At 43.3% G+C, this 11,176-nt stretch overlaps 1 protein-coding gene across 2 annotated transcripts; it reads right to left on the bottom strand.

Moving 5' to 3' along the window:
• Nucleotides 1-1,433: 1,433 nt before the first annotated feature.
• Nucleotides 1,434-9,926, bottom strand: LOC311143217 (histone acetyltransferase KAT5-like). 2 transcript variants are annotated; one of them, XM_084179020.1, is made up of 15 exons: nt 9,899-9,926; nt 9,725-9,791; nt 9,265-9,333; nt 8,822-9,084; nt 8,048-8,116; nt 5,627-5,809; nt 5,434-5,514; nt 4,607-4,672; nt 4,080-4,328; nt 3,751-3,840; nt 3,513-3,653; nt 3,269-3,362; nt 2,929-3,088; nt 2,747-2,828; nt 1,434-2,635 (listed from the first exon to the last, which is right to left on the bottom strand). In XM_084179020.1, the coding sequence occupies exons 1-15, from the start codon at nt 9,920-9,922 to the stop codon at nt 2,501-2,503; spliced, it is 1,773 nt and encodes a 590-aa protein (XP_084035146.1). In that variant the 5' UTR covers nt 9,923-9,926; the 3' UTR covers nt 1,434-2,500. The 2 variants fall into 2 exon arrangements, with proteins under 2 accessions (XP_084035146.1, XP_084035147.1); XM_084179021.1 differs by having other exon boundaries at nt 8,948-9,084.
• Nucleotides 9,927-11,176: the final 1,250 nt, after the last annotated feature.

Below are 11,176 nucleotides of genomic sequence, written 5' to 3'. Positions count from 1 at the left end.
CATTAAATACTGCAGTGCAGCTCCTCCTCATGGACTGCACCTGATTTGCCAGTTCTTGCTGTGAGATGTTACCCCACTCTTCCACCAAGGCACCTGCAAGTTCCCGGATATTTCTGGGGGGAATGGCCCTAGCCCTCACCCTCCGATCCAACAGGTCCCAGACGTGCTCAATGGGATTGAGATCTGGGCTCTTCGCTGGCCATGGCAGAACACTGACATTCCTATCTTGCAGGAAATTACACACAGAATGAGCAATATGGCTGGTGGCATTGTCATGCTGGAGGGTCATGTCAGGATGAGCCTGCAGGAATGGTACCACATGAGGGAGGAGGATGTCTTCCCTGTAATGCACAGTGTTGAGATTGCCTGCAATGACAACAAGCTCAGTCCGATGATGCTGTGACACACCGCCCCAGACCATGACGGACCCTCCACCTCCAAAATCGATCCCGCTCCAGAGTACAGACCTCGGTGTAACGCTCATTCCTTCGACGATAACCGCGAATCCGACCATCACCCCTGTTGAGACAAAACCGTGACTCGTCAGTGAAGAGCACTTTTTGCCAGTCCTGTCTGGTCCAGCGACGGTGGGTTTGTGCCGATAGGCGAAGTTGTTGCCATGATGTCTGGTGAGGACCTGCCTTACAACAGGCCTACAAGCCCTCAGTCCAGCCTCTCTCAGCCTATTGCGGACAGTCTGAGCACTGATGGAGGGATTGTGCATTCCTGGTGTAACTCGGGCAGTTGTTGTTGCCATCCTGTACCTGTCCCGCAGGTGTGATGTTCGGATGTACCGATCCTGTGCAGGTGTTGTTACACGTGCCACTGCGAGGACGATCAGCTGTCCGTCCTGTCTCCCTGTAGCGCTGTCTTAGGCGTCTCACAGTACGGACATTGCAATTTATTGCCCTGGCCACATCTGCAGTCCTCATGCCTCATTGCAGCATGCCTAAGGCACATTCACGCAGATGAGCAGGGACCCTAGGCATCTTTATTTTGGTGTATTTCAGTCAGTAGAAAGGCCTCTTTAGTGTCCTAAGTTTTCATAACTGTGACCTTAATTGCCTACCGTCTGTAAGCTGTTAGTGTCTTAACGACCGTTCCACAGGTGCATGTTCATTAATTGTTTATGGTTAATTGAACAAGCATGGGAAACAGTGTTTAAACCCTTTACAATGAAGATCTGTGAAGTTATTTGGATTTTTACAAATTATCTTTGAAAGACAGGGTCCTGAAAAAGGGACGTTTCTTTTTTTGCTGAGTTTACATTGTTTTGACCTTTTCAGGCAACTGAGGACATTCAGGGGAATGACCACGAATAGAGAAATAACAAGGGTGAAACTTGGTAAACAAAACAACCTTATTTCTCCATCAGTGATGACAACTGTCAGATATTATCCTTTGATAACTCATATTAAAGCAATGAAACCCAGTAAAAGTGTCCTGGTTTATTAGATGTGTAAAGCAATCTCTCTTTAAGGCTCTTATATCAAGCTCATCTGTTTGTTAGATTTATAGCCTTTTTCAATATGTAGCCAAACATTTTGAATCACCCATTCCCACCCTTTCCTTAAATCTAAACCACTTTCAAACCCATTCACTGTATTCATATAATACAAGAGAAGACAAATACATGTAGAATTTGTACTTAAATAGGAAGGGAAATAGAATAACTGTGTAAACATTAACACAATAACATAAAGTATGAATCACTTGTGACAAATCCCTTACAATACACACACAAATGTACAGTAAATAGTCTCATTAAATGACACGCATATTGTGTCAAATATGTGTTAGTTTTTTTTTTTAAGGACAGTCAACTGTAGAGGTATCCAAATATACTTTCTTGCAAGAGTTCAGCATGTCTTATTTTCTGTACTGAGCATCCCCGCACATCTCATTTAACATACAGAAATACAAAACCATTTAAAAAAATCCTTTATAAAACAGTATATTACAGTATATACAATTCCTACTGGTCACAAGCAGTTAGGGGTAAGATCTGTAATTCTCATAGTGGGTAGGATCAATGAGACTGTGGATATGTGTAGTCATAATCCAGGATTACATCCAAAACAATAACAGAGTTATTTTCACTAACATAAGCACATACTAATTACTGACTAGTCTAAGAGTTTTGAAAGCTGAGTAAGACAAATGCCAGGAAGGTGAAGAAACAGAGGGTAGGAGTCATCTATCCAACATTAGTAGATATGACCATTCCTACTATTGAGACTAAGCTAATGGAACTACTGGTGCCAATGACAGACAGAATCTGGTGAGGGCAATAGGAGGTTGGACATGATTCAGAAAAATGACGCTGAATATCAACACAGTTCGTGTTCATTTTTAAATCTTCGATTATGACAGAAAAAATGGTATTTGTATTGAAGCTCCCTCTCTGAGGAGACCTGTGTGGTGCTCTTCACCCGGAGTGCTTCAGGAAAGTCTGCGGTAAGAGAAAGCGTGAGAGAGGCCAGGAGAACCAGATAGGGTTCTACCATTTGCCCCTCTTGCTCCAGTCCTTGGGGGTGAAGTGAAGGCATTTGGAGTCGATGCGCAGGTGACGCTTCTGCATTGCTCTCTCATGCCCCTCCACTATGTCCTCCGAAAGAGTCAGGATATACTGGCCCTGAGAAGCCACAGGGAGAGAAGAGGTTCAAATATGCTGATCAAGATTACCCCTTAATTGCAAAAATGTACAGTGCTGAAGTGCTGTCCCCTGCACTCTGGTATCTCTCACCTTATAGTAGTTAATTAGGTTAAGGTACTGAAGTGTTGATATGACATCCTCTTTCTTGACGCTGGTGATCTCGCTGATGTCACTGGAAATACACAAGACGACATGATATTAGGTTACAGAAATAACAGCAACTTGCACTATTAAAGAGAACAAGCTGAGAGAATAACAGGACAGAGGTGTACTTGATGGTGATCTGCGGCCTCTCCCCGTTGTCAGGCTTAAGGTCCATGAGGATCTCCAGGATGGTCTGGGACCAGTAGGAGCGGTATGAAAGCAGCCCCAGGTCAGACAGAGGCTTCTCTGGTGTGCCCGTCTTCCCCTCTACCTTAGAGAGCTCATAACCTGATGACCAAAAGACAATACCTTCAGTTATGGCATACTGAATGGCCACATTTCAACACACTCCCACAGATTATTTTGACACATACACAGGTAGAAGTACAATGGTTGTACAGATGAACACCTAGATCAAATATTCAAATCCATGTTTTAAAGTCAGTTACTTCCTACTGGTTCACTTACTGAACTCAATGAGCAATTTGCCGTAGCCTCTCCGCTGGTAGGGAGGTAAGGTGAGGATACAGGCCACGTTGTAATCTTCCGTCGACTCTTTCTCCTGCGCACAGATAAAAAGGGTACATCGGCTGCATTTTCAAAATGTCTAAGGAGTTGGTTGTAATGTCAAGTAGTACATAGCATTATTGCTGATATTCAGGAGCAACAGGTTTAACTGCAAGCACCAGGTGATAAGAAGCATTTAATGTACCTTGGAGAAGTAGCCCACTATGTGGAAGCCCTTGGAGTCGTACTCTGTCATGACGTAGAAGAGGAAGGGGTCTGTGTCATAGTACAGGGTTTTGTGGTCCAGGAAACACTTGGCCAGTAAACACAGGTTCTGAGAGTATGTCTGGCAAACATGGAAGAAACAAGAGTTATGAAGCGAGAAACTCATTACATTGACGAGGTGTGACCAGGCAGCTGGGAGGATCATGGACATTACTCACTTTGTTTTTTCTGCCGTCTATTTCAAAAAAGGAGATGGTGCCCTTGCGGTAGATCTCATTGCCAGGTGGATGCCGAAGATTACACTTGGTCTGGATGAGAGAGCAGGAATAATAATGTGTAATGACATGCATACACAAGGTGGATCTGTATCCAAGTTCCTGGTGGACATGCAGCTGTGCCATATCCCTTAGCTCTGTCAAGCTGGTTGGTTGACCCCTGGTGTTCTGCAGCTCAAACACAATACTATGACTGCACAGCAACCCTCTCCTCGGTCTCTTGTATTGTTGGTACATACATTTCATTCAGATATTCCAATCTAGTATCTCACCAGATGCCTCTGCAGACACTTGAGGCTCTTGAGGTACTTGAGGCAGAACTCGCAGAGGTAGAGAATAGGCAATGTGGTCAGTTCCTGTGGGTAGGGGGAGAAGTACCAGGGCTTCAGCCTGTGGCGGCCCAGTTCAATGCAGTCAATGTTCTTCATACGCGTGACAATGTCGTCATGGCTACGGTCTGACACCAGACTGCCAGTCATGCGAGGGGCGGAGGGGATGCCATCAGAGCTGTCCTGCGAGTCCTGATACAAAATGGTAGAAAGGAGCAGCAGAATGGAAGAGAACGATATTATTCCATAATCTGATACATCGCTTAGAATCTTGTCAAAATAAAAGCCAATAAATAAAGATGAAATAACTGATTAAACATAGGGAGTTTTTACAGCAAAACAAAGCTAGACTGAGCATTCCTTACATAGCTCTCATATGAAATAACAAAGGTCTGATTGAAGGCCATAACCTTTAAAATAATTCCATAAACAAAGAGACACAGGGGCAATGAGAAAGAAATTAGACGGACCTCTCCTGGCGGCAGATAGACATTGGCACATCGAGGGCTGTTGTTATACTGGAAAACCTTTATTATCTAGCAGAAAAAACACAAGCGGATGAGGGCTTTTGGACACTGATTTAAGAGGGAAGGAAAATTATTATTTACACTGTAATTTTATCAATTCGGGGGTTAAAGGTCACCAGGGAGATTTCTGCATATATTATATTGACCTGTTCTTTCTTTCCTTGTTCATTTGGGAGGGATATCTTAACATTAAAACAGAAAGGGGAAGGCAATAATTCACAATAGTCGATAATTCCAGAATGCACACATAATTATGTAAAATGCAGTTTCGCCTTCTCACACTATCACTAGCTACAATGCTGCAAGTAATATTGTTGAAAATGTGCTTGTGCCGATATCAATATTAAATTGACTTGGCTTGCTAAAACAGGCATCGGATTCAGATTACTGTCTAACTGAAACCATATAACCATGAAAGGTAAACCTATAGGACTAGGAAAGTAAGATCCTGATAGTCAACGCTAATCTAGTATCCCGGCTCATACTAGTCTAGCATAGTAAGGGCCCTATCTCTAAGTGGGTACTATAATGACATCCATAACAAGTTCCTGTATTAAAATATATGTCTTCTTTGATGTATTCAAACCAAAAGGACGCTGACACAATTTCTGAAAACATAAGAATGACTTGTTGATGCCAGTATGTTGCTAAAGTGTGCTACTCTACAAATGTGAATGATGGGAGAAAATATGGTGGTCTACAGCTGAAATGAGGGCAACTAATGACTTGATTAAAGAAGCAATTCCCATAATCCCTAAAGTGTTCCATACCTCATCGGTTCCCCCGCAGTTGGGCGGCTGCTTCCTCTTCCTGCCTGGCTGATTGGGCATGGGGCGACGGGCAGTACCATTCTGGGATAATGTGAAAAGGGGAGGAGACAACAAATCAAACACCTACAGAGTAATAGTGGGAGACTAGAGATTGATCATTACTGAAACGCAAAATTATCAAGTGCTGGTTTACCGTGGTGAGAGAGGTAAGCTGCTCATGGTCATCGCGGGCGTTTGATTTGAGGATGAAGGTGTTGGTGTCCCTTACAGCAGGGTAAACAGACGCCTGGGAGGCTTCAGCCGAACCTGGCAAGGATGGCACGGGGGTTGCTGGGGACACTTGTGTTGCCAGGGACACAGACTCTGCTTTCCTCTTCTGTATGAGAGATGAGACATGGGCAGACATGAGAAAAAGCTTTGGAGCAACTGAAAATAATTAATCTTTTAAGATTATGTTGATGGTATTTCAAATCCCAACCATACCACGGGCATAACAGAGGTGTTCTAGTTATCTTTTACATTACCAAACAGTCATATTCTAGGTCTAGGACAACCCCCCCCCCCCAATTATCAATATCACTTACTTATAAATCATGCCCAGTGACAAGGCTAACAGACAAGCTAAATCCCTTCTATGCTCGCTTCGAGGCAAGCAACACTGAAGCATGCATGAGAGCATCAGCTGTTCCAGATGACTATGTGATCACGCTCTCCGTAGCCGATGTGAGTAAGACTTTTAAGCAGGTCAATATTCACAAGGCCGCAGGGCCAGACGGATTACCAGGACGTGTACTCCGAGCATGCGCTGACCAACTGGCAAGTGTCTTCACTAACATTTTCAACATGTTCTGACTGAGTCTGTAATACCAACATGTTTCAAGCAGACCACCATAGTCCCTGTGCCCAAGGACACTAAGATTACCTGCCTAAATTACTACCGACCCGTAGAACTCACGTCTGTAGCCATGAAGCACTTTGAAAGGCTGGTCATGGCTCACATCAACACCATTATCCCAGAAACCCTAGACACACTCCAATTTGCATACCGCCCCAACAGATCCACAGATGATGCAATCTCTATTGCACTCCACACTGCCTTTTCCCACCTGGACAAGAGGAACACCTACGTGAGAATGCTATTCATTGACTACAGCTCAACACCATAGTTCCCTCAAAGCTCATCACTAAGCTAAGGATCCTGGGACATAACACCTCCCTCTGCAACTGGATCCTGGACTTCCTGACGGGCCGCCCCCCAGGTGGTAAGGGTAGGTAACAACACATCTGCCACACTGATCCTCAATACGGGTGCCCCTCAGGGGTGCGTGCTCAGTCCCCTCCTGTACTCCCTGTTCACCCATGACTGCATGGCCAGGCACGACTCCAACACCATCATTAAGTTTGCCGACGACACAACAGTGGTAGGCCTGATCACCGACAACGATGAGACAGCCTATAGGGAGGAGGTCAGAGACCTGGCCGTGTGGTGCCAGGATGACAACCTCTCCCTCAACGTGACCAAGACAAAGGAGATGATTGTGGACTACAGGAAAAAAAAGAGGACTGAGCACGCCCCCATTCTCATCGACGGGGCTGTAGTGGAACAGGTTGAGAGCTTCAAGTTCCTTGGTGTCCACATCACCAACGAACTATCATGGTCCAAACACACCAAGACAGTCGTGAAGAGGGCACGACAAAGCCTATTCCTCCTCAGGAGACTGAAAAGATTTGGCATGGGTCCTCAGATCCTCAAAAAATTCTACAGCTGCACCATCGAGAGCATCCTGACTGGTTGCATCACCGCCTGGTATGGCAACTACTTGGCCTCCGACCGCAAGGCACTACAGAGGGTAGTGCGTACGGCCCAGTACATCACTGGGGCCAAGCTTCCTGCGATCCAGGACCTCTATACCAGGCGGTGTCAGAGGAAGGCCCTCAAAATTGTCAAAGACTCCAGCCACCCTAGTCATAGACTGTTCTCTCTGCTACCACACGGCAAGCGGTACTGGAGCGCCAAGTCTAGGTCCAAAAGGCTTCTCAATAGCTTCTACCCCCAAGCCATAAGACTCCTGAACAGCTAATCATGGCTACCCAGACTATTTGCACTGCCCCCCCCCCCACCCCATCCCCCTCTTTTTTACGCTGCTGCTGCTCTGTTTATTATTTATGCATAGTCACTTGAACTCTACCCACATGTACATATTACCTAAATTACCTCGACTAGCCGGTGCCCCCACACATTGACTCTGTACCGGTACCCCCCTGTATATAGCCTCCCTACTGTTATTTTATTTTACTGCTGCTCTTTAGTTATTTGCTTTTTTTTTTTTTTTTACTTAACACTTTTTTCATTTTACTTTTTTCTTTTAAAAAACTGCATTGTTGGTTAAGGGCTTGTAAGTAAGCATTTCACTGTAATGTCTACACCTGTTGTATTCGGCGCATGTGGCAAATAAAATTTGATTTGATTTGAATTGAATTATACATCTGTAGAAGTTCTTACATAAAATGTGGTTGTTGTTACTATTCAAATTGAGCTATGAACCCATTCTGACTTTGTGGACGAAACAGTTCTTAATCATGGCTGTGTAGAATGGGTAAATTGATGCTGTACCGGTGTGGGGAGGGTTTTGCCTCTGGAAGGAGCAGTGGCAGTTTGAAGGTTGAGATCTAGACTCTTCCTCTGAATTTGAACAGAAAGGAAGAAAAGGGGGATTAACTGATAGTCACACTCAAACCACCACAAGTACTGAGCTGTATTTTTCACTTGAACTTATGTTATTCATTGAACGTTGTAATAAAAGCATAATCAATAACCAGTCATGACAGCATATACTTGAGTAGATCAAAACAAAAACATACAGTTTGCACAGAGACACCTGAGCATGATTTAATACGTGCATTTTAAAAATAGAATGACCTAATAAAGGTCAAGACAATACAAACCTGTTGGTGTTTTATAATAAACTTAGGCTAAAACATGTGTAAATACATTTGTATATCATGTAACAGAAGAAATACAACCCCCTTATTTTGACAATTCTGTCTCTCATCAGAGGCAAGACCAGAGAAACATTATTTCACAGAAATCTTGAATTAAGCATTTCACAGATCTTTGAAATGATTCATGAAGCACACATTGCAAGGTCTATCATTTCATCATGTTCATTGATCTAATTTCTCTAAAATATCATAGCTCCAAAAGACTGCAGACCAAATGTTGGTAATAACAATTGGGTTGTACAGTAGAGTAGTTGTTTAACAAAAATAGATTTCCAAAATCTCAGCATTAAGCACGACAGCAGGAAAAGAAACATTGGGTTATAATGTAGATAGCAAGCAACAGGGTACAATTCCCAGGATTGGGCTTAAGACACCACTACCAAACCTGAGCTTGTTGTTGCAACACTTGAAAGTCTGGTAGAGAAGTTTTGGTGGGTATAGACTTCTGCTGGGCTTGCGGCTGGGGGGGCCTGCTGGGAGTATGTTGGGTGCCAGCTCCGGCCGCTCTTACCACTTCTCTCTCCGGGGAGCTGGGCCGCGACCCCGGAAGCCCGTTCTTAGTGGGCGTTTTAGCTTCCTTCTTAGGGAACTGGAGCTTCTTCATGTCAAGCCTGTCCGGCGTAACCCACTCATCCAGACGCTTGTTGACTTTAAACACAAGCAGAGGCACAAACACATATACACACACCTGAGTTGACATCTAGTCAAATTGTTTGCCAATTTGACATTTACACATATCTGCTTCTTCTGTCCATATCACTAATGGCAATATTGGAGTATTACACTCACATTTACTCTGAATTACATGATGAAGTATCGGCTACTCACAGTCAATATAGTGGACATAGTAGAGTTTTCTCCCAGGGATCTCTTTCACACTAAGAATTTCGGCCAAGGCTGCAAAGAAAACATCACACGACATGACAGATCTAGAAACCTACCAATCTATGGGTCTCTTCGCTGTCTGAATTTATACATTGGCTACAAAGTTAGCTAGCAAAGTTGTTTTCGACGAAACACGACGACGTTAAGTTAAATGTAGCTAACTTCAGCATAACTACATAATCAAAATATGTATCTAGCTAACGTTAGTGCTTTCGTAGCTGATAGACAAATAGTAAACAATTGAAATCTCCATTAAACACAACCAGTGCCTTTGTTACCTATGTGTCACTACCGTAGCTAGCCGCTTGTGTTTTCAAACATTCAGTCATGACAGTTGTGTTATTATGCCGCTATTAACGTTAGCGCTAGCTACCCTAGTGGTAGCCAAGAGGACGATACTCACGCCACTCATCTTCGTTTTCCTGATTTTTTCGGAGAACAGGGAGCCTACAGCCCTCGACTACATCGACCTGTCGAAAGATAAGATATTGAAAATATATATTCACGAACGTTGAGGGCACACATCTGAATATAAACGTTGTAGTTGTATAATAATTTGGGACTATCGAGTACCCACCGACGAATCCGCCATTTTGGTCATCTGCGAATGTACAATGTAGAAGCGCGCAAGTAGTTATGGGGAAATGGTCTGCTCAATGTTTCTGGGTGTGTTCGAGGGAGTGAATTTTTTGTGCAGCATTGATGCTGGTCGTTTACTTCACTTTAATTAGAAGACTACTAAAAGTAGTGGCTACATGTACAGTGCTATGAAAAAGTATTTGCCCCCTTTCTAATTTGGGACAACCGCTTTTTTTATTTTTATTCCAGGTATTCTTAAAATTCAACACTGCCTATTTAAAGACAACAAAAGATAAATACATTCAAAGATGGCTAGAAATGTACACGTTTTGTGCTCTTGTAGGAAGCAAATCACCCACATTACTGACTACAAATGAGCTATAACTGGGCTAATAACTCACTTACTAGCAAAGAATATGAACAAATGTGCATGTGGCTACATGCGAATCTTGCTTTGATCTCAAAACAAGGCATAATAATCGTGACCTCTCATGCTGTAAAACAGTCCAGTTCAAAGTGAATGGCACAAATCCATTTATGGCAATGGTCTATTTGCATATAAGCCTACTGCAGCTCTGATTGGTTATGGCGCACCAGTCTGTGTAGAGTACAGGCCTGAGTTGTGCCTGTCAATGCAATAGAATCCTATTCCGATGTGTTCTGCCAACAACAAAGTCTCTTGCATAGTTTGTTTTGTTTCGGTATGTTGCATTGAATGTGGCTAATATTGTGTTGATTCGATCACAATTCCCACCGTAAAGGGAAACGTTGATAGTGTTAACTAACAAGGAAAACTCTAGAAAGTTGAGTGAAGTTCTTGTGATACTCTGCGCGGGCTGAAATTTCTTCTGCATGGCATTCCCGGTTAAGAGGACAAATACATTAGAGTGTCTAGTTTGAGAAACAGGCACCTCACAGGTCCTCAACTGGCAGCTTCATTAAATTGTACTCTTGCTCAGTTGTGCACCGGGGCCTCCAACTCCTCTTTCTATTCTGGTTAGAGCCAGTTTGTATGGTAATAAATTATGTATCATTAAGGCAAAATGTTGGGAAATGTCAAAGATAAAATATAGTAAACATGATTGACATTTTATAAATCCAGATGCATGTCTAAATAAGGAATATAGCCAATACAGTGTGTAAACATGCTTTAATGAATGTATGTATTTTATTTTTAAAAGTGTCTGAGCCACGCCACCAATATAATGAGATAAGAGGAAGAGGCCATATGGAAAAGCGCCCATGGCCTTTTGGAGTAAGCCACATGTGACATCTG

This window comes from Coregonus lavaretus (assembly GCF_964263955.1).
Source record: "Coregonus lavaretus genome assembly, chromosome: 15".
Lineage (NCBI taxonomy): Eukaryota > Metazoa > Chordata > Actinopteri > Salmoniformes > Salmonidae > Coregonus > Coregonus lavaretus.
The sequence above is the reverse complement of the archived record's forward strand: the minus strand, read 5'-3'. Positions and strand labels throughout refer to the sequence as shown.